Below are 15,672 nucleotides of genomic sequence, written 5' to 3'. Positions count from 1 at the left end.
AGTTTATTAATAGATGAATACAATATATATGAGTTTATTCTTAGACTTTTTCTTTCGTATTGATCTTTCCAGTAATAAAAAGGATCTAGACTTCTTCGTATTTACAATATTAAACATAAAGATTTTTACCATATTCAATAAAAATAAGTCTGAAATGTTAAATTATTCGACTGCATTAATTTATTTTTTGAAATCTCATCTCTAAACACAATTTATTAATGGATAGCACAAAATTTGTACTATATATACATATATCAAAAAAGATAGAGCAAACGAGATGTCCCTATTGTGGAATTATGAAGAGCCATCTATCAGCATATAAAGTTGGTAACTGGTGAGAGGTTCCTATCAGTCAAAATATACAATTAGTCCCTAACAAATTTTAAGACTAAGATTACTTCACACTCATCAAAAACCATTTATTGATCCAATAGTCAAGAATATCATATGAATATAAGCATCACACCAATTTATGTTTTATTGTCTTTGGATCACGACACAAATATCACTTCCTCAACATCACTATTATTCTTCAAAAAACGAAACTATTGGGCTATGAATGTCAAGCAACAATTCTTAAACATTACCATTATATACTTGACTACAGATAATGAATTCGTTTATCAAATCAAATATCCATAACCTTTCTCCTGAAAAGAATAGAACTTAGGTAAGTTGTTTGGTGTGGTGGTTCCGTAATAACTTCTTTAAGCTCACCAAATCAAATTATTGGATATTACAAATGTAATGAAGATGTCTCACATTGTATAAAATTGGATGGGTTAAAGAACATATAAGTGGATAGACTCATATACCTAGTACCTTGAGATTTTAGTTGACATGTGACGTGAAACCCACATCTTGTATGATTGTTTCACTTAGCCCAGGAAAGTTGAACATTTTCCATTCTTATTTAAGAACATTTTGAATGTAATAAATGGGATATGGCATATGGTGTTATTTTTAGGGTTAGAATTCTTTCAAGTGAAGAATTAGAGGAAACAATAATGAGCTGAACTAGTATACCCGTTTGAACATTGTGAAGGGAATTCTAAGAGGGTTGGGCTTTCTTTATTCAGATTTTCATCAGAGGACCTGACCCATGGGAACCTTGGGTCTATTGTGTTCTATTAACTGATAATTATGAACCACACTCCTCAGTGATTTTGCCTTTCATGCACTCTTCAATCCTAACTATGCTTTATGCCAATATAGACAATGTTTGCATACAAAACTCTAAATTATGTACAGTATAGCAAACAATTTCACAGAAGATTAATGTTTATGTTCATTGCCTTGGGATTATTATTCTTGAAATAATCACAGGAAAATTCAGTTGTCATAGAATCATAATAATGGACATGAAGGAAGCAATTAGGAGGATAAAGGAGGTACAGGTTTAAAGATATTAATGTTTCAATATGCTAACTTAGTTCAAGTTGCTTTTGTAGGTGAAAATATATTGCATGCCTAAGGAAGATTATTCAGCTTCTTGACTGAAAGTTAAGCCATTCATGAATGATCAATCTTTTGAGAGCATAGCAATGAGTGAGTTTTTGCATGTTAAACACACACATGACAGAGAATAGAGGTAAAAAATAGTTGGAGAGGGAGAAGGGTAGTATGGATATCATTTCCGGTACTTTAGAATCTAATACTGGAATGTGAAGCTCATATTGATTTGAATTCGCACCGTTAAATTTTTTAAATGTCATATATTGGACCCTTGATTATTCATCTTCAATGACTTTATGAATCAATTTGGTGAATGAGAAAGGAGATTAAATACATAAATCTTTTTTCTCTCTCTTTACTTGTAAGATTTTTTTTCCTTATGGTTAACCATTACTAATTATGAAATATATACTTATCGATAAATAAGTTAGGAGCTTATTATAAATTATCTCTTTACTATCTCATTTGCTCATCTCATCAAATTATGACCGAATTATCTAAATTTTCAACTCAATATACATTTAAACTCATCATTTAATATTAATCTAATAACATACTAATATAATGATATAAAGTTATACTAATTATATAAAGTTATGCTATAACAAATAAAAAAAAGTCAAAAATTCAATTCAACGCAGTATAAACATTGTTTCTCTTCATGTGGAAAAAGGGTGATGATGCGGTCAAAGTGGGGCCAAAATTAACGATTCATTCGTGGCAGATGGCATGACACGTGGCCACATCTCAGCTTAGCTACGTGGAACTCGGAACTAACTGTTTAGTTCTTCTTTCCAAACTAAAATATTCGAAAAACCTTTTCTACTACACCTTCCTCGATTCCAAAACGACGGCGGTGGCAGAATGTATCGGACGGCGGCGAATCGGTTGTTCTCCGGAGCAAGATGCTACTGTAACAATTATCGTCTCCGATTGCGGCCTCTTCAGATATCGATAGCCTCTTCTCGCTTTTCCACAACCGAGACTCAACCATTTACTAATCCTCACACAACTAATAATCCCATTCCCAACACCTCCACCATCGAAAACCCTAACTCCTCAGATTCTACTTCATCATCATCATCGGAGGCTGATGATACTCCTCGCTATGAGAACCCGAGAGCCAGAGCTGAGTACCAAGACGAACAATCTCGTGTGCTTCAGGCCTCGCTCCCTTACGTCGTTTGTACTCTTATCTTCTTACTGTCGTATTGATTTTCAATTTGATATTCATTCGTTGTTCCAAAATCACAATCTGGAATTATTACAAGAGAAAAAGATGTATGCACACTGTCACTTTATTATGTACTGTTCATTTTCAATTACCATTGACAGTAATATAAATGAATAATGAATGATAAGTGTAAAGTTTTTTTACACTGCATAAATATTACACTCTTGTTATTAATATTATAATTGTATTGCATGATTTTCTTGTGAACTTGTTGTTTTTCAGATAAAGTTGGGTTGGACAGAGGCAGCGTTAATTGCAGGAGCAAGGGATGTTGGGTTGTCCCCTTCTATCATTGGATCTCTGTCCAGGAAGGAAGCAGCACTCGTTGAGGTACATTCCCTCCTCCAGTATTTTATGTGAATCATAACTTTCTTTATAGATAGTGATTATTATTTGTAGTATTTACTCATGGGCAATTAGAGGGTGAGCTCGGCGCAATGAGAAAGTTGATTGCCTTGTGACCTAGAGGTAATGAATTCAAACCCGGAAAACAGACTTTTCGCTTGCGAGGGTAGCAATGCTTCATGCCCTCCCACATCCCACTAGGTAGTGCTTATTATTCACATGTCAGATATGTAAGTGTGTTTGCTTTGCACAAATGAAAATTTAAAGGTGAAACTTGGAGGAAAGAAATTTGAGTGATGCATTTCTTGATTTTCTTTCTTCCTTACATTTTCACTCTTACCAAGTTCACTTTTACTCTTGAAGTTCGGTGTGAGGGTTTTATGCAAGTGGCTGTGTGTTGAGGTTTTGAGCGAGGGAAGCTTTTGGGTTTGAGTGTGAGTGATTGAGAGTTTTAAAGTTTGAGTGTAGGAAATGGGAAAGAATGGGTGTGACTTTGGTAAAACGGGTAAGTTGAGGACTTGAAATGATATTTTTAAAGCCGTGTGTGTTTAGATTTTTTAAGGGTGTAAATAGAATTGTCCTTTACTATTATTGGAGTAGAGCCTTGGAGTGTCCGACCAGCGATTTCCTGTTTAATTTTTCTTCTGACTATTTTGGAATATTTTGTGTGTGATGTTGTTGAGTGTGTTAGCTAAATCCTCATTGTATTCACTGATCGACTCACTAATAGTATTGGTCCGAAGTTGCTTAATAACTAGAATTTAGAAGTGGAGTACAGTAGCTCATGTAATGATGGGCCGCAGGACTCAGTCCATCTACTTTTTTCCTTAATAATTTATTCATTAAGTAGAGTAGGATTTAGCAAAACTCTTATGAAAGCAAATGATGCACTAGACTGTATGATGAAAATGATAGCACATCATAGCAATTATGCAGCAATCTATTATCTCTCTAACCCAATCAGGAAATTTGTATCTCTCCAAAACAAGATATGAATGCGGAAATGGAAGAAAACATGTATTGTAGTTTTTATGTTTTTAAGATGAAATAAATGATTCAGACTACATGCACAATGAGATATCTCTTTTCTCTCTCTACCCTCCCAGTCTCTCTCTCCGTGTTTTCTTGTGGACATCATATCATTGTAAGATTTGGCCTTCTGCAAGCTATAATTGCAGAGTAGTTCTCAATGATGTTTATCAATATTTTTGTGTTGCATTATTCAGTTATGGATTTCCAATGCTTGAATTCTCTTTCACATGTACATTGTCGAATATCGAGTATTATACTTATCAGTTTGATGGGCTGCCAATCTGCCATAATTGTGGAAAACTGCTCTGTTTTGCTTCTGCTTGATAGTTTTTATGAAATGACCATTTCATTTATCATAAAACTTTTCTTTTTAGTTTTTCATGGATGACTGCTTACGAAGACTTATTGATAGAATTGACTCCGATGAGAGCTTAAAGAATTTGACACCAAGTGATTGTATCTCTAAGTTAATCAGAATTCGTCTAGAAATGCAATCTCCATATATATCAAAATGGCCTCAAGCTCTTAGTATCCAGGTTTTTGTCTATGTCCTTCTTACGAGTTAGAGGCCTGGGTTTCTTAATTCGGAGCTGAAAGAGTTTCTGGTATATAATTCCTTTACAGGCACAACCAATCAATGTTCCAACAAGTTTCAAGCAGAGGGCAATGCTCGTGGATGAGATATGGCATGCTGCTGATGATAATACCTCTAATATTGATTGGTATGCCAAGCGCACTGTCCTCGGAGGAATCTACTCAACAACTGAGATTTTTATGCTGACAGACAGCTCTCCCGGTTTGTTTTTCTCTTCTCCCTTTTTTGAGGACACATGTTTTCTTAGTTTTTTGCTTGATTAACTTTCTATTTACATTCTCTGGTGCTTTTGTCTTTTCTGTTTATGATAATCATACATCTGTGAATCACCTCCTGCTTTAATGATTACATTGGATTGTTCATTCTTTGGCCCTGTCTTTCCCTCTAGTTTGATCACGTTTTTTCTCTCTGTAAATGCTCAGAAAATATAGACTGGGATCAATTTTCCATTCTCTCTAAAAAAATCTACCTTAGTGATTCGAGACTGTCTAGTTTGCATTTTTGCATGGCAATAAATGTGAGATGAATAAGTCTACATACACACACTTCACACATATCATGTTATATTATTTCCATCATCCAAATATCAAACTTATTTAACCAATCATTTACCAAATCAGGATCCTATGTAGTTTGTTTTTAAATTGCAGAGATCCTAACCCTTAAAAAATAATTCCATTGATTAAACATCGAAGGAAAAGTAATGCCCTGAATTCTAATCCTTGGATGAGTAACTGCAGTTCTGCATGTCATACAATTTGAAATCTACTCATTGTCATCTATACTTAATCACATAAATCTGTTGATAATTATAGATAGATTAACGTGTGATAGTCTGTATGTGCAGCATTTCTCATTTGAGATTTTGTTTAAGTGTCTGTTGGAATAAAGAATGCAATTTTATCTTCTATGCTCCATCCCATGGATAATCCTTAAATTTTTGTCTATATATACTGAAGAAATGCTTAGTATTTTGGGTCGGGACCCTGCTGTTGATGGCTCAACGTTGTGAAGACTTTTCTTTATATTTCCGTGGGTCGTTTTGTGGCAGACTTTCGAGATACATGGGCTTTCTTGGATGCTCGAGTAAAAGATGCTTTTGATCTTAAGAAAACCATTCAGGAGGTATTATTACTACATTTGTCACTGTGATGGGTCAGTCATGTTTTTCACATTGCAATTGTTTTGGAATTTTGTGCTTGGTGCATGTTCCATAATTCAGTCATGATGATAATTTTCAGGCACAGTATTTGGCAGAAGCTGTCAGTGCCGGGCTGGGAAACTCCTTTCAAGGGTTTGTCGGGAAAGTTTTTGGGAGATGAATTGTGGTGGAAGATGGGATTGCGGTATGCATTTGCCCCCTGCTTATGTCATGTTCCAATGTTTCTTCTATGCAGTGGTTGTTTGGTATTACTTTCTTGATAAGAGGAGATAATATATTAAGCAGTCTTGAGATGAGTGAACAAGATGTTCATGCTGCATAATAATCTTAAGCTTTCATGCAAACATTTCCATGCTTATTGTGTATATTTAGATGCTTCCTTCTTTGAGGGAATCATGTATATACAGGCCTCACACATTAGAATTAACTCTTTGGAAAGTACCCAATTCCAATATATTTCTTTGTTTACCAAATAGATCAATCAATTGCATTAGCATAGAATATACATGCAACACAAGAGCATTTTGAGGTTACTTGTCCCTGGCTATCTATACATGTGAAAAATTAATTTCCTTTTCTATACCTCTACTACTACCCTAAATGTTCAATCAAGTATTCTGTCCCCAATCTTTCTAGTTTCTATCTACACAGAAACATATATGGCATTATATCAAACTTGTTCTTCCAAATCAAGGAATCTCATCCTTTTCATCATAGTGCTCTTCAGGTCCTTAGCTTCCTTTTCTACTTTTTAAGCCTGGCAAACATATATGCATTATATCAAACTTGTTCTTCCAAATCAAGGAACCCCATCCTTTTCATCATAGTGCTCTTCAGATCCTTAGCTTCCTTTTCTACTTTTTGAGCCTGACAAGTGAAGCAAATGAAAGTACCACTTGTAAGTTTAACATGCCAACACAATAATATATATATTCTTTATGTGGGGGAATGGAGGGGAAGAATCTTCCTAGACAGCTAATCAAATATAGTTAGAGTTCCAATCATGTGTAGTAGCTCACATTTCTACTTGTATATAGGATATAATTTTAGAATAACATCAAATTGCTTTCAACCTCAACCCTTAAACTCAGATAAATAATTCATTTGATGCAATTGGAAAGAATTCATCACTAGGCAACACTATAAGATGCTTCAAGAGATCCATATACGAAAAACAGACATTTGTACACAAGAATTGATTATTAAGATGCATAAAATGAAGAGAGAAATAAACATCCAATTCTTTGATTTTCAGCTACCTTTTTAATCTCTTCCTCTGACACACACGTCATATGCTGGGGAAGCTCCTCCTTACCCAACTTCTACACCATTGATATAAGAAATAAAAAATCATTTAGAATGTATGCAAAGTAACTAGTCAAAAATATCATGAAGTGAAGAACAGCATATCATACCAATTCTCCAATTAAGACACTACTTTCCCCACGAATTACATATAAGCCTAAAGGGACATCACAATAAAGATCACCAACAATTATTCGTTCACGTGCACCTTCAAGAACAAGGTTACCTGTGCATGCCAATCACATTAGTTGATAGTAGGAAGATATTATATGAATAACAGAACCAAGCAAAAAATGATTTTAATAAAAGTAGAATGTATATAGATGGATGTGCTACCATGTGCATCAAAAGAACGTAGGCACCCATAAACTTTTCGATCCTCAATTAAAAGAACAAGAACTTCTTCTGCAAAAAAAATGCATTATTTAGGTAGAATATATTGCAGTATGTTAGCATAACTCATGAGATCAGGATCACGAAATTAAATACAAAAGTACACAAATTGCAAAAATAAAACGTCGAGGTGCAAAAACAAAGAGTAAAAAAGGTATACACTAACAATGTGTATTTTATACACCGTTGCATTATCCATGATTCATGTTTAATCGTTTAATCATAATTAACTCTTGAAAAAATAATAAAAAAGAATAATAAATAATATACTGATTATATATAAATTAATCATAATTAACTCTTGAAAAAATAATAAAAATAAATAATATACTGATTATATATAAATTTTTAAATTGATAGTTTATAGACATTATTCTCGAACAAAAATCTATAAGTTTTGAGATGCGTGAGATTTATAAAGCTACAGAGATTGATCACTCTTTCTTTATACATGTGAGTAAGTGAGTTCTCATGCATTTTTATTATTAGCATTACTTTCCACTTTAAACTATTAAACTTTGAATTCCGATGTTAATGTTAGGTGAATGGAGAGTTCCATATTATTGAAAACCTTCCTATTATTCGATTTTTGTTTTCATTTTAACATTGCAGCTTGACATCGATTGATTGAAGAAGCAATGCAAGAAAAAGCAAAGTAATTTTAAATACACAATTAGCACTAACAATTTTATAATAGCTACAGCAAATAGCATAATCAAATCAAAAGCATGACAGAAAAAAAAAACAAGAATTGATAAGAGAGAGAGAGAGAGAATACTGTCAAGGTATGGGGCAATTAAGAGACATTTGGGGGGAGCTGGGGGTCCAAATCTGAAACGAGAGAAGCTTCTGGAAACAGCATTCGGATTAGAGAAAAAACTGAAACCGCTCATGATGATGAAGAATACTCAAATGCAGAAAAAAATGGTTTCTGGTTATCACATGATGAAAATAGGATCAGGTATCCTTTATATAAACCACCAAACAACTACTAAGCTATCTAACTAACTAATAACTGTCTAAAATCTAAATAAATCAGTTGACAGTTAACTGAATAATTAGTTAGTTAACAGAATAATGTGCTTAGTGAGCATGCATTGAAAAACACAGATTAGTTCTGGATGCTTCTGAATTTGCGACTGATATTTCTTCTTTGTTTCTCTAGAATCTGTATATTGTTAAGTCATGGGTGAGTTATGTCTTTACTTATCCATTAACATAGCTCTTAATGGATTATTTTTTCTTACTGGTGAAAAATCCCATCATCAATTTATGACACTGGATGTGTTTTTGTATCAGCAAGTGGAACCACTGAAAACATTAACAACAGAAATGTGATTCATTCAATTCCTTTCTATTAGAGATGGAATTCACTTACTCCAAGAGTAAGTTCACATCTTAACCATCAATTCTAGGAAAATCTAATAGATCAAGGCTAAATACACTATTATGTTCAACCCTCCAAAAAAATAAAAATACATGAAAAAGGAACAGATCACTGGTATCTTCTTCCACTCCAATTGACTTGAACCTCTGCTGCAGATAGCTTGAGAAGAACTCACTTCTAGAAACATCTTCAAATGCTCCACTACTGTAGGTTTGTCTATCAGCCTTCACTGTCAGGGAGTGGGAAAGGGGCCATATGAAGAACTGGTTAATTTATAAGTCAATTAAGTTATAATACAAAAGACCTCAAAGCTTTGTGATTTTTTAAGACAATGCAATAATAACAAGTCTCTGCACCATACAACTTCAAGTTTCTTACGATATCGGCTGAAAAGTTCAAACACTGTTTGGACAACCCCTGCATCCTCTGCAAAATTATGGTATTGAAAATGAGTATAACCCATTCGAGCCAAGGAAAGGCCATGATCTTTTTAAGGTCAACCAAAAACTCTTTCTTCACCATGATGTGCAAACTAGATTTGTGCAAAGAGTATTTCATTCCATGTATCAGGAACACCAGGCAAACACCAATGCAAGCAATCCTGCACACCAGGCTGTGCAGTAAGGCTAAACCGTGATATATGACCCTCATCCCTAAGCTGAGAAAGACCTGTTATGTCCAAGAGCTTTATCCCTGTTCCCTTCACAGCATTTGCAGCAACTGGATCACTGGACTCCTCATCCAATATTTCCTTCCCTACCGACATTGGTTTAGTGTTATCACAACTGCCTCCTGTGTTCCAGTCCCCGCCAAAAAAATGCCTAGGAGAGATGGACCGAAAGAATGCCTTCAAACCTGGATATTTTGGAAGCTGTGAATTCACCCAACTAACAACGCTGTGAATTGTAAGATTCTTGGCACCCCAAATCACTGCTATCTTCTTATCAGTATTTGGTACACCACCAACATGCATTACCCATCTATTAGCATTAAGCTTTCCTCGATTCCAGTGGTGACCTGTGTTGAGAACGAGCACATCGAACTTGTGGAGATATTCACGCAAGAACGCTGCTGGCCGATCAAGGTGCATTGCATATTCCGTTTGTGGATTGTTGACATCAATAGGTTCAACATCACAGAGGATTGCAGACCAGTAGTACAGAATGGTAGTATTGGTGCTTGGGAAACGGTAAGCCCACCCATTAGGACGTGCATTGCCCTCAGCTAAAGCCAATCCATACTCGCTCCCCACATCTTCCACTTCAGGCTTCTCCTCACCACCAGTGGCCATGCACATTAAAGACTGGAACTGTTGCCGACCCAACGAGTCTCCAACAAAAGCTAGAGTTTTGTTTTGCAACCTGAATGTGTCAAGATTATTATCCATTGATCATAAATTTATTGGCTTGCTTCTGCCAATCAAAAAACTTAGGCTAATAAAAAATATTGAAAATGTAGATGAGGAAGTAGGGGTAAATTGTTTTCTAAAATCAGAGGAAATCCACAAAAGTAAAGGCATCTAGAAAAGAACCAGTCATATGACCAGAAGAAAATAAGAGTAAATTAAGCAACATGACTAGTATGCTAACACATGCCTCAACCAAAGCTGACCCAACATGGTAAGATCAAGAAGAAAGAAAGGAATTAATCTAAAACAATACCCTAAACAAGAATTAATGTGATTCTTGGTTGGGATGAAGAACAATAATATTATTAGAAAGAATGAAAGAAGAACAAGAATTGAGATGTACAAAAGATTCCACGACCTTTCCCCAAAAGGCCCCATGACCTTTCCCCAAAAGGCCCCATGACCTTTCCGCAAAAGGCCCCACGACCTTTCCCCTGATTCCACAATCAGAATTTACTTCCCAATTCACTTCGTTTCCTCCAAGAGACTAGTTCCTTATTTATAGCCTAACTAACAAACTATTATAGAAAGCCTAACAAACTAACTGCTTAGGGATACTTTAGTAAATGTATTACAATTAGGAAATCTCTAACTAGACTTACATATTTTCCCTTTTGTACACATTTTAATGCTAGGCTTATACCTAATCTTATCACAGCATCATTGAAGTCAATTGAGGAGCATTCTATGTCCAATCATTTTGAATGAGTCTATGGGAAAAAGGAATTGGAAATGACAATGTTCAGCATCAAATCGTGAAATATATCCTGAAGACATTATCCAAGAGTACAAATCAGATAAATGAAATACCTTTTCAAAAATTTAGAACTTTCAAATTCCTCCATTTTACAATCTTTTGGCTGCCACCGAAGCTTCTCATAAGCAAAATCAGTACGCTGCATCATGCGGCAAGCCCACATTGATGAAAGCCACTGTTTGCAACCAAATCCTGAATACAAAGGCCGGTTGTCATCTGGAACCCATTTTCCTTTTGCATAATTACACGCTGGAGAAGAAGTCAAGAACAAAACATGCCTTAGTTAGCATTTAACAGTTACATAGTTCATATGTACAACAAACATGCATGATATACCCCTCCTGCAGAAGAATAGTGAGTCACTCTTTTTAATGAATGATTGAACAAACAGCTGCAATAATTTGGGAAGGAAAACATAAAGAAATTAAGATAGCTTGTCTAGCACGAGAATTTTGTTATCCTAGTATCTATGGAAATATATTTTCCATTTGTTAACTACACTTGCTCTGAGTCATGACTGAGTGAAACCTGGAAAGTATGCCATCCCTCACAAAGGGAAGGTGGATTCAAACTTCAGAAATAAATAAAAATATGGTTTCTTAAAAAAATTAGGAAATACCTTTCAATAGAAAGCTTGTTATTAGAAAACATGTTGAAGAACATGAATCATTTTTTGTTCAAGTATAACATTTCAAGCATTCGTTAGAAGCACTTAAGAAAGAAATTGGTTTCTTAGAAAAACTAAGATGTTCTTTAGAAGAAGCCCATTGTTATAATACATATTGAAAAATATGTTTCAATTTCCATTAACTCATCCAAAAGAGAGTAAATGTTTCAATAGAAATTTACAGATGATAAGCAAATAAGATCAGTACCTTTAGTTTCTGTAGCATTATTCCAATTGTTGCCAATTGAAGAGCTTCTTTGTTGAGAGTTCATGAAAATATCTTCTTTATGTTCTTCTAGTTTTGAAGTTTTCTCCACCTCAGCATCATTCCTTTTAGCCTCAGATGTTGGAGTGGATAAAGTTTGTATACCATGGCTTTTCCCAGCTTCCAAGACTCTTTCATGTTTTGGTTCTTCATCTGACACACTTGAAAGAATATCTACACCATCATAATGAAATATTGAATTTAAGCCCCGAGAAGATAACATGAGATTAACAGAAGGAGAGTGAAGAGGAAACAAGAAGATTGTGGTATGTATTGGTAAAAGACTAAAAGGTGGTGACATCTAATAGAACACTGTATTTTTGAACTTCTCTACATCTAACTAAATATTTAACTTAACCCTATCAATATTATTCTGTCAAACTCAATCCGCACGAGGTACTGTTTGGTTTTTTACTACATAAACATTTATGAGAGCAAGGTCTTGTGGGGTTGGTTCTTCTCTAAATGTAAGACACAAATAATGTGCTAATTTCGTACCCTGTCTTTGTGGTTGTAGCAATTCTCTTGTTTATATAAAATTTTCACTTATAAAAAAAATGGCTTAGCATGTGCAGCATCCTGAGCACTATAGCAAAGAACAGGATAAGTAAGTCAGCATATATAGAGGTCAAGACATGCTCATTTGGTAATATATATGGTACCACATCATGAGGCATTGTAAACTCCTTTAAATCTTAGCAGATTAAAGAAGGCAATATCCTACGTTCTTTTACTTCTTTCTTTGAAGTAGTTCTAGTATTACTTTCAGCCATGCTCTTTAAATGATCTGAAAACATGTAAAACAACAAGAAAGGAAGTGCTGAGTAAAATGCAGGCTTATTATTCAGCATGAACTTTGAAACCTTAGGTACAAAAAGACACGGCAATTTTGATGCCTTTAATAACTATACTAAAAGGACATCCTCATCCCAAATAGATGAGATTATCCTTATCAAGATCCAAAACTTTTTATGTTCATCGGTTTCAGGGACTTGCCGAGAGATTCTCTTATTCTAAGCTGGCAGGCAAGATACAAATATAGCCATGCAGGAGAAACATCTAAACCATAAAGTCTTTAAGTTTGTAAAGAATAAATTTTGAGAGACCTTAACAACTGTATGCACATTTTATAGTTCATACAAAAAATAAAGGGTGGCCCAGTAGTCTAGATGGAAGGTGAGCCTTGGCATAACGATAACATTGTTTGCCTTGTGGCCCGGAGATCATGGGTTCAAGTCATGGAAGCAGTCTCTTCGCTTTCGAGGGTAATGATGTGTACATCTACGCACCCCAAAACTTCATAAAATAAATATAAAATAATATCTGTCATAATGGAACTACTTCGGAAAATTTACTCAGTTGGTGTAGGTTGACTGTAAAATTATGGAAATAGTGTAACTTTTATAAAAACTACGGAAGTAGTGTATTTTTTAAGGAATTCATGACTCTCATCCATGACTTTACAGGAACTCGTGGCTCACATGCACGAGTTCCATTTTTTTCTCTCCTCAAGTCTCGTGGTTCTCATCCACGACTCCCATGTCCATTCTTAAATTCCTTATGGAACGAGATAATTTGTCCCAAAAAAAATCATGTTTTCATGTCCCAAACCAATCAAATAACATAAAAAAATATTTTTTGTTTTTATAATTTTTATTTTTAAGTATGTGTCAACTTCAATTAGATTAAGACACAATGAGACATAAAAAGTGAGACTATATTACCTAATATATTATATGTTTAACTTTGATGTGACATACCAATATTGGACAAATTGAAATCGTGATTCTCATCCACGACACTTGAGGAGAGAGAAAAAAAAATGGAACTCCTGGATGTAAGTCACAAGTTCCTGTAAAGTCGTATATATGAGTCACGAGTTTTTGTAAAGTCGTGGATAAGAGTTACGAGTTCCCAGAAAATACACTACTTCCGTAATTTTTATAAAAGTTACACTATTTCCATAATTTTTATAAAAGTTACACTATTTCCATAATTTTACAGTCAACCCACACCAACTGAGTAAATTTTCCAACTACTTCATCACAAACTAATTCAAAGGGTGATCCTCGAAGCAACATTAAGGTTGTTGCTCAGTTATCAAGAGGTTACATACTCAAATCCTATAAATATGGCTCATGTACTGAGACTCCCTTCTATATTTGTCATACACTCATACTCATAGAATATTACATCAGTAATTTTTCAAGCAAACCTGAAGACAGCTGCAGTGGTTTTTGAGGAGGAGGAAAGGCAGTGAGGCCGGGTGTTTTCTCCCATGACCATAAAATGATGGTTGCAGCCATGAGAACAATAGAAATAAGAGAAATTTCTTTACCCTTTAATCTACTAAAGCCTGCCTTCATCCTGCATAAACCTTAAATTTAAAAAAATAAAAGTGAAGGGTAAGATCTCATCTTTTGGTTTCACTAAGTTGAATCACAAGCTTAAGTGACCCAAAACCTATGAAAATAAGATTAAACAATACTCTCACAAGCATGAACAAAAAGCTTCACTTTCAGCCGCACATAGAGACTTGGCAATAAAATCACAATCAGGCCGTAAAAGCAAACAAATCTTCACATACTATTAATTACCTAAAATCTAAAGCAGAAGAAATAGAAACAGTATTTCAAACATCAATCTTTTTTCAACTAATTTTAGCTTAACATACAAATATACAGAATGAAGAAAAGAGGACAACCTTAACCCCATTATTATTACTTCAATCGTCACAAACAAATAGTTTCACTGCCCTAGCTCCAATATATATAGTTTCATGAAACCAATTCAAGTTAATAATTTCAAGGAAAAAATGGTTGTCTCCCTCTTCTATTATGCACCATTCAACCTCTCAATTGTTGCATAAAAAAATAAAAAGATTTACCAAAACCTTGAAAAAACATAGTTTTAAGTTGAATGCTACAATTAGCTGAACCAAAACCTGGAATAAAAGACACGCGCGATTCTCCTACGAAATTAGGAATAGATCTAATAGATTTATAGAGATATAAAGAGGAATTTCACCTGTTTCGAATAAAAAAACTTAAATTTGCTAAATCTGGAAGAAATGAGACGCCGAAATCAGGAACAATGTCTGAGATATACGAAAAGGAAAATAGGAATTGTGAGTGAAAAGAAAGGAAAATACGAATAGAGAGAAACGTGAAGACGAACGCAGCATTCATAGATCGTGTACCGTACAGAGCACGGAGATCAGCGGAGTTTGCGGCCAACGGTCCTTCACGAATCTTATTTCCTCTTTTATATATATTGTTAGTTAACAATAATTCGATAGTAGTTATTAAAGAGAAAAAAAGTAACAAATCATAATATTAAGTTTTTTATACTTATTCATTAGTTTAAAATCCATATATCGACATTATAACACATCATTTATCATTGATTTGTATTATTTTTGTTTGAGAGTTAATGATGATTAACAAATCAATGGTGGTTGATTTGCTGACAGTGTAAAAACTCTTACACTATTAGTGCATACATATTAAATCCTATTCATTATTTAATATCATTATTAATGTGAATATGTATTATTAGGTACTAGCGTGTTGACAGACACTGCCGTGTCTGTCATTCCGCTTTCCTATCGTTTGTAACGTATAATTTATATGTTATAAATATCAGATATAATAAATTGTGTAATATT

The 15,672-nt window shown here is 34.3% G+C and overlaps 3 protein-coding genes across 4 annotated transcripts; 1 reads left to right on the top strand and 2 right to left on the bottom strand.

Annotated features, from left to right (window-relative positions):
* LOC109347788 (ubiquinone biosynthesis protein COQ9-B, mitochondrial-like) lies at positions 2,149-6,308 on the top strand. 2 transcript variants are annotated; one of them, XM_019587858.1, is made up of 6 exons: positions 2,155-2,637; positions 2,912-3,019; positions 4,441-4,602; positions 4,691-4,862; positions 5,713-5,786; positions 5,903-6,308. In XM_019587858.1, exons 1-6 carry the CDS (start codon positions 2,320-2,322, stop codon positions 5,981-5,983), a joined length of 915 nt encoding a protein of 304 aa, XP_019443403.1. In that variant the 5' UTR covers positions 2,155-2,319; the 3' UTR covers positions 5,984-6,308. The 2 variants fall into 2 exon arrangements, with proteins under 2 accessions (XP_019443411.1, XP_019443403.1); XM_019587866.1 differs by lacking the exon at positions 4,441-4,602 and having other exon boundaries at positions 2,149-2,637.
* LOC109347800 (sm-like protein LSM1A) lies at positions 6,604-8,600 on the bottom strand. Its single transcript, XM_019587877.1, has 5 exons — positions 8,300-8,600; positions 7,465-7,533; positions 7,239-7,354; positions 7,083-7,145; positions 6,604-6,690 (listed from the first exon to the last, which is right to left on the bottom strand). Exons 1-5 carry the CDS (start codon positions 8,412-8,414, stop codon positions 6,604-6,606), a joined length of 450 nt encoding a protein of 149 aa, XP_019443422.1. The 5' UTR covers positions 8,415-8,600.
* On the bottom strand, positions 9,100-15,274 carry LOC109347776 (protein trichome birefringence-like 16). Its single transcript, XM_019587833.1, has 6 exons — positions 15,033-15,274; positions 14,221-14,372; positions 12,730-12,792; positions 11,949-12,179; positions 11,127-11,322; positions 9,100-10,269 (listed from the first exon to the last, which is right to left on the bottom strand). The coding sequence occupies exons 1-6, from the start codon at positions 15,191-15,193 to the stop codon at positions 9,441-9,443; spliced, it is 1,632 nt and encodes a 543-aa protein (XP_019443378.1). The 5' UTR covers positions 15,194-15,274; the 3' UTR covers positions 9,100-9,440.

The sequence above is a fragment of the Lupinus angustifolius genome, chromosome LG01 (assembly GCF_001865875.1).
Source record: "Lupinus angustifolius cultivar Tanjil chromosome LG01, LupAngTanjil_v1.0, whole genome shotgun sequence".
In the NCBI taxonomy this organism is placed as follows: domain Eukaryota; kingdom Viridiplantae; phylum Streptophyta; class Magnoliopsida; order Fabales; family Fabaceae; genus Lupinus; species Lupinus angustifolius.
This window is presented reverse-complemented; position numbering and strand designations above follow the sequence as displayed.

Bases quoted from the DNA above. Each gene is read 5' to 3' on its own strand.
- LOC109347776 (XM_019587833.1), bottom strand. From the start codon at position 15,193: ATGAATGCTGCGTTCGTCTTCACGTTTCTCTCTATTCGTATTTTCCTT. The intron at 12,180-12,729 runs GTAGGATATTGC...ATGATGGTGTAG, and splicing joins AAAGAAAGAAGTAAAAGAAC to ATATTCTTTCAAGTGTGTCA. The intron at 11,323-11,948 runs GTACTGATCTTA...CTTCTTCTCCAG, and splicing joins TAATGCTACAGAAACTAAAG to CGTGTAATTATGCAAAAGGA.
- LOC109347788 (XM_019587858.1), top strand. From the start codon at position 2,320: ATGTATCGGACGGCGGCGAATCGGTTGTTCTCCGGAGCAAGATGCTAC. The intron at 2,638-2,911 runs GTTTGTACTCTT...GTTGTTTTTCAG, and splicing joins AGGCCTCGCTCCCTTACGTC to ATAAAGTTGGGTTGGACAGA. The intron at 3,020-4,440 runs GTACATTCCCTC...TTTTCTTTTTAG, and splicing joins AGGAAGCAGCACTCGTTGAG to TTTTTCATGGATGACTGCTT.
- LOC109347800 (XM_019587877.1), bottom strand. From the start codon at position 8,414: ATGAGCGGTTTCAGTTTTTTCTCTAATCCGAATGCTGTTTCCAGAAGC. The intron at 7,146-7,238 runs GTATGATATGCT...TCAATGGTGTAG, and splicing joins GTGTCTTAATTGGAGAATTG to AAGTTGGGTAAGGAGGAGCT. The intron at 6,691-7,082 runs GTAGCTGAAAAT...TTCACTTGTCAG, and splicing joins CAGAGGAAGAGATTAAAAAG to GCTCAAAAAGTAGAAAAGGA.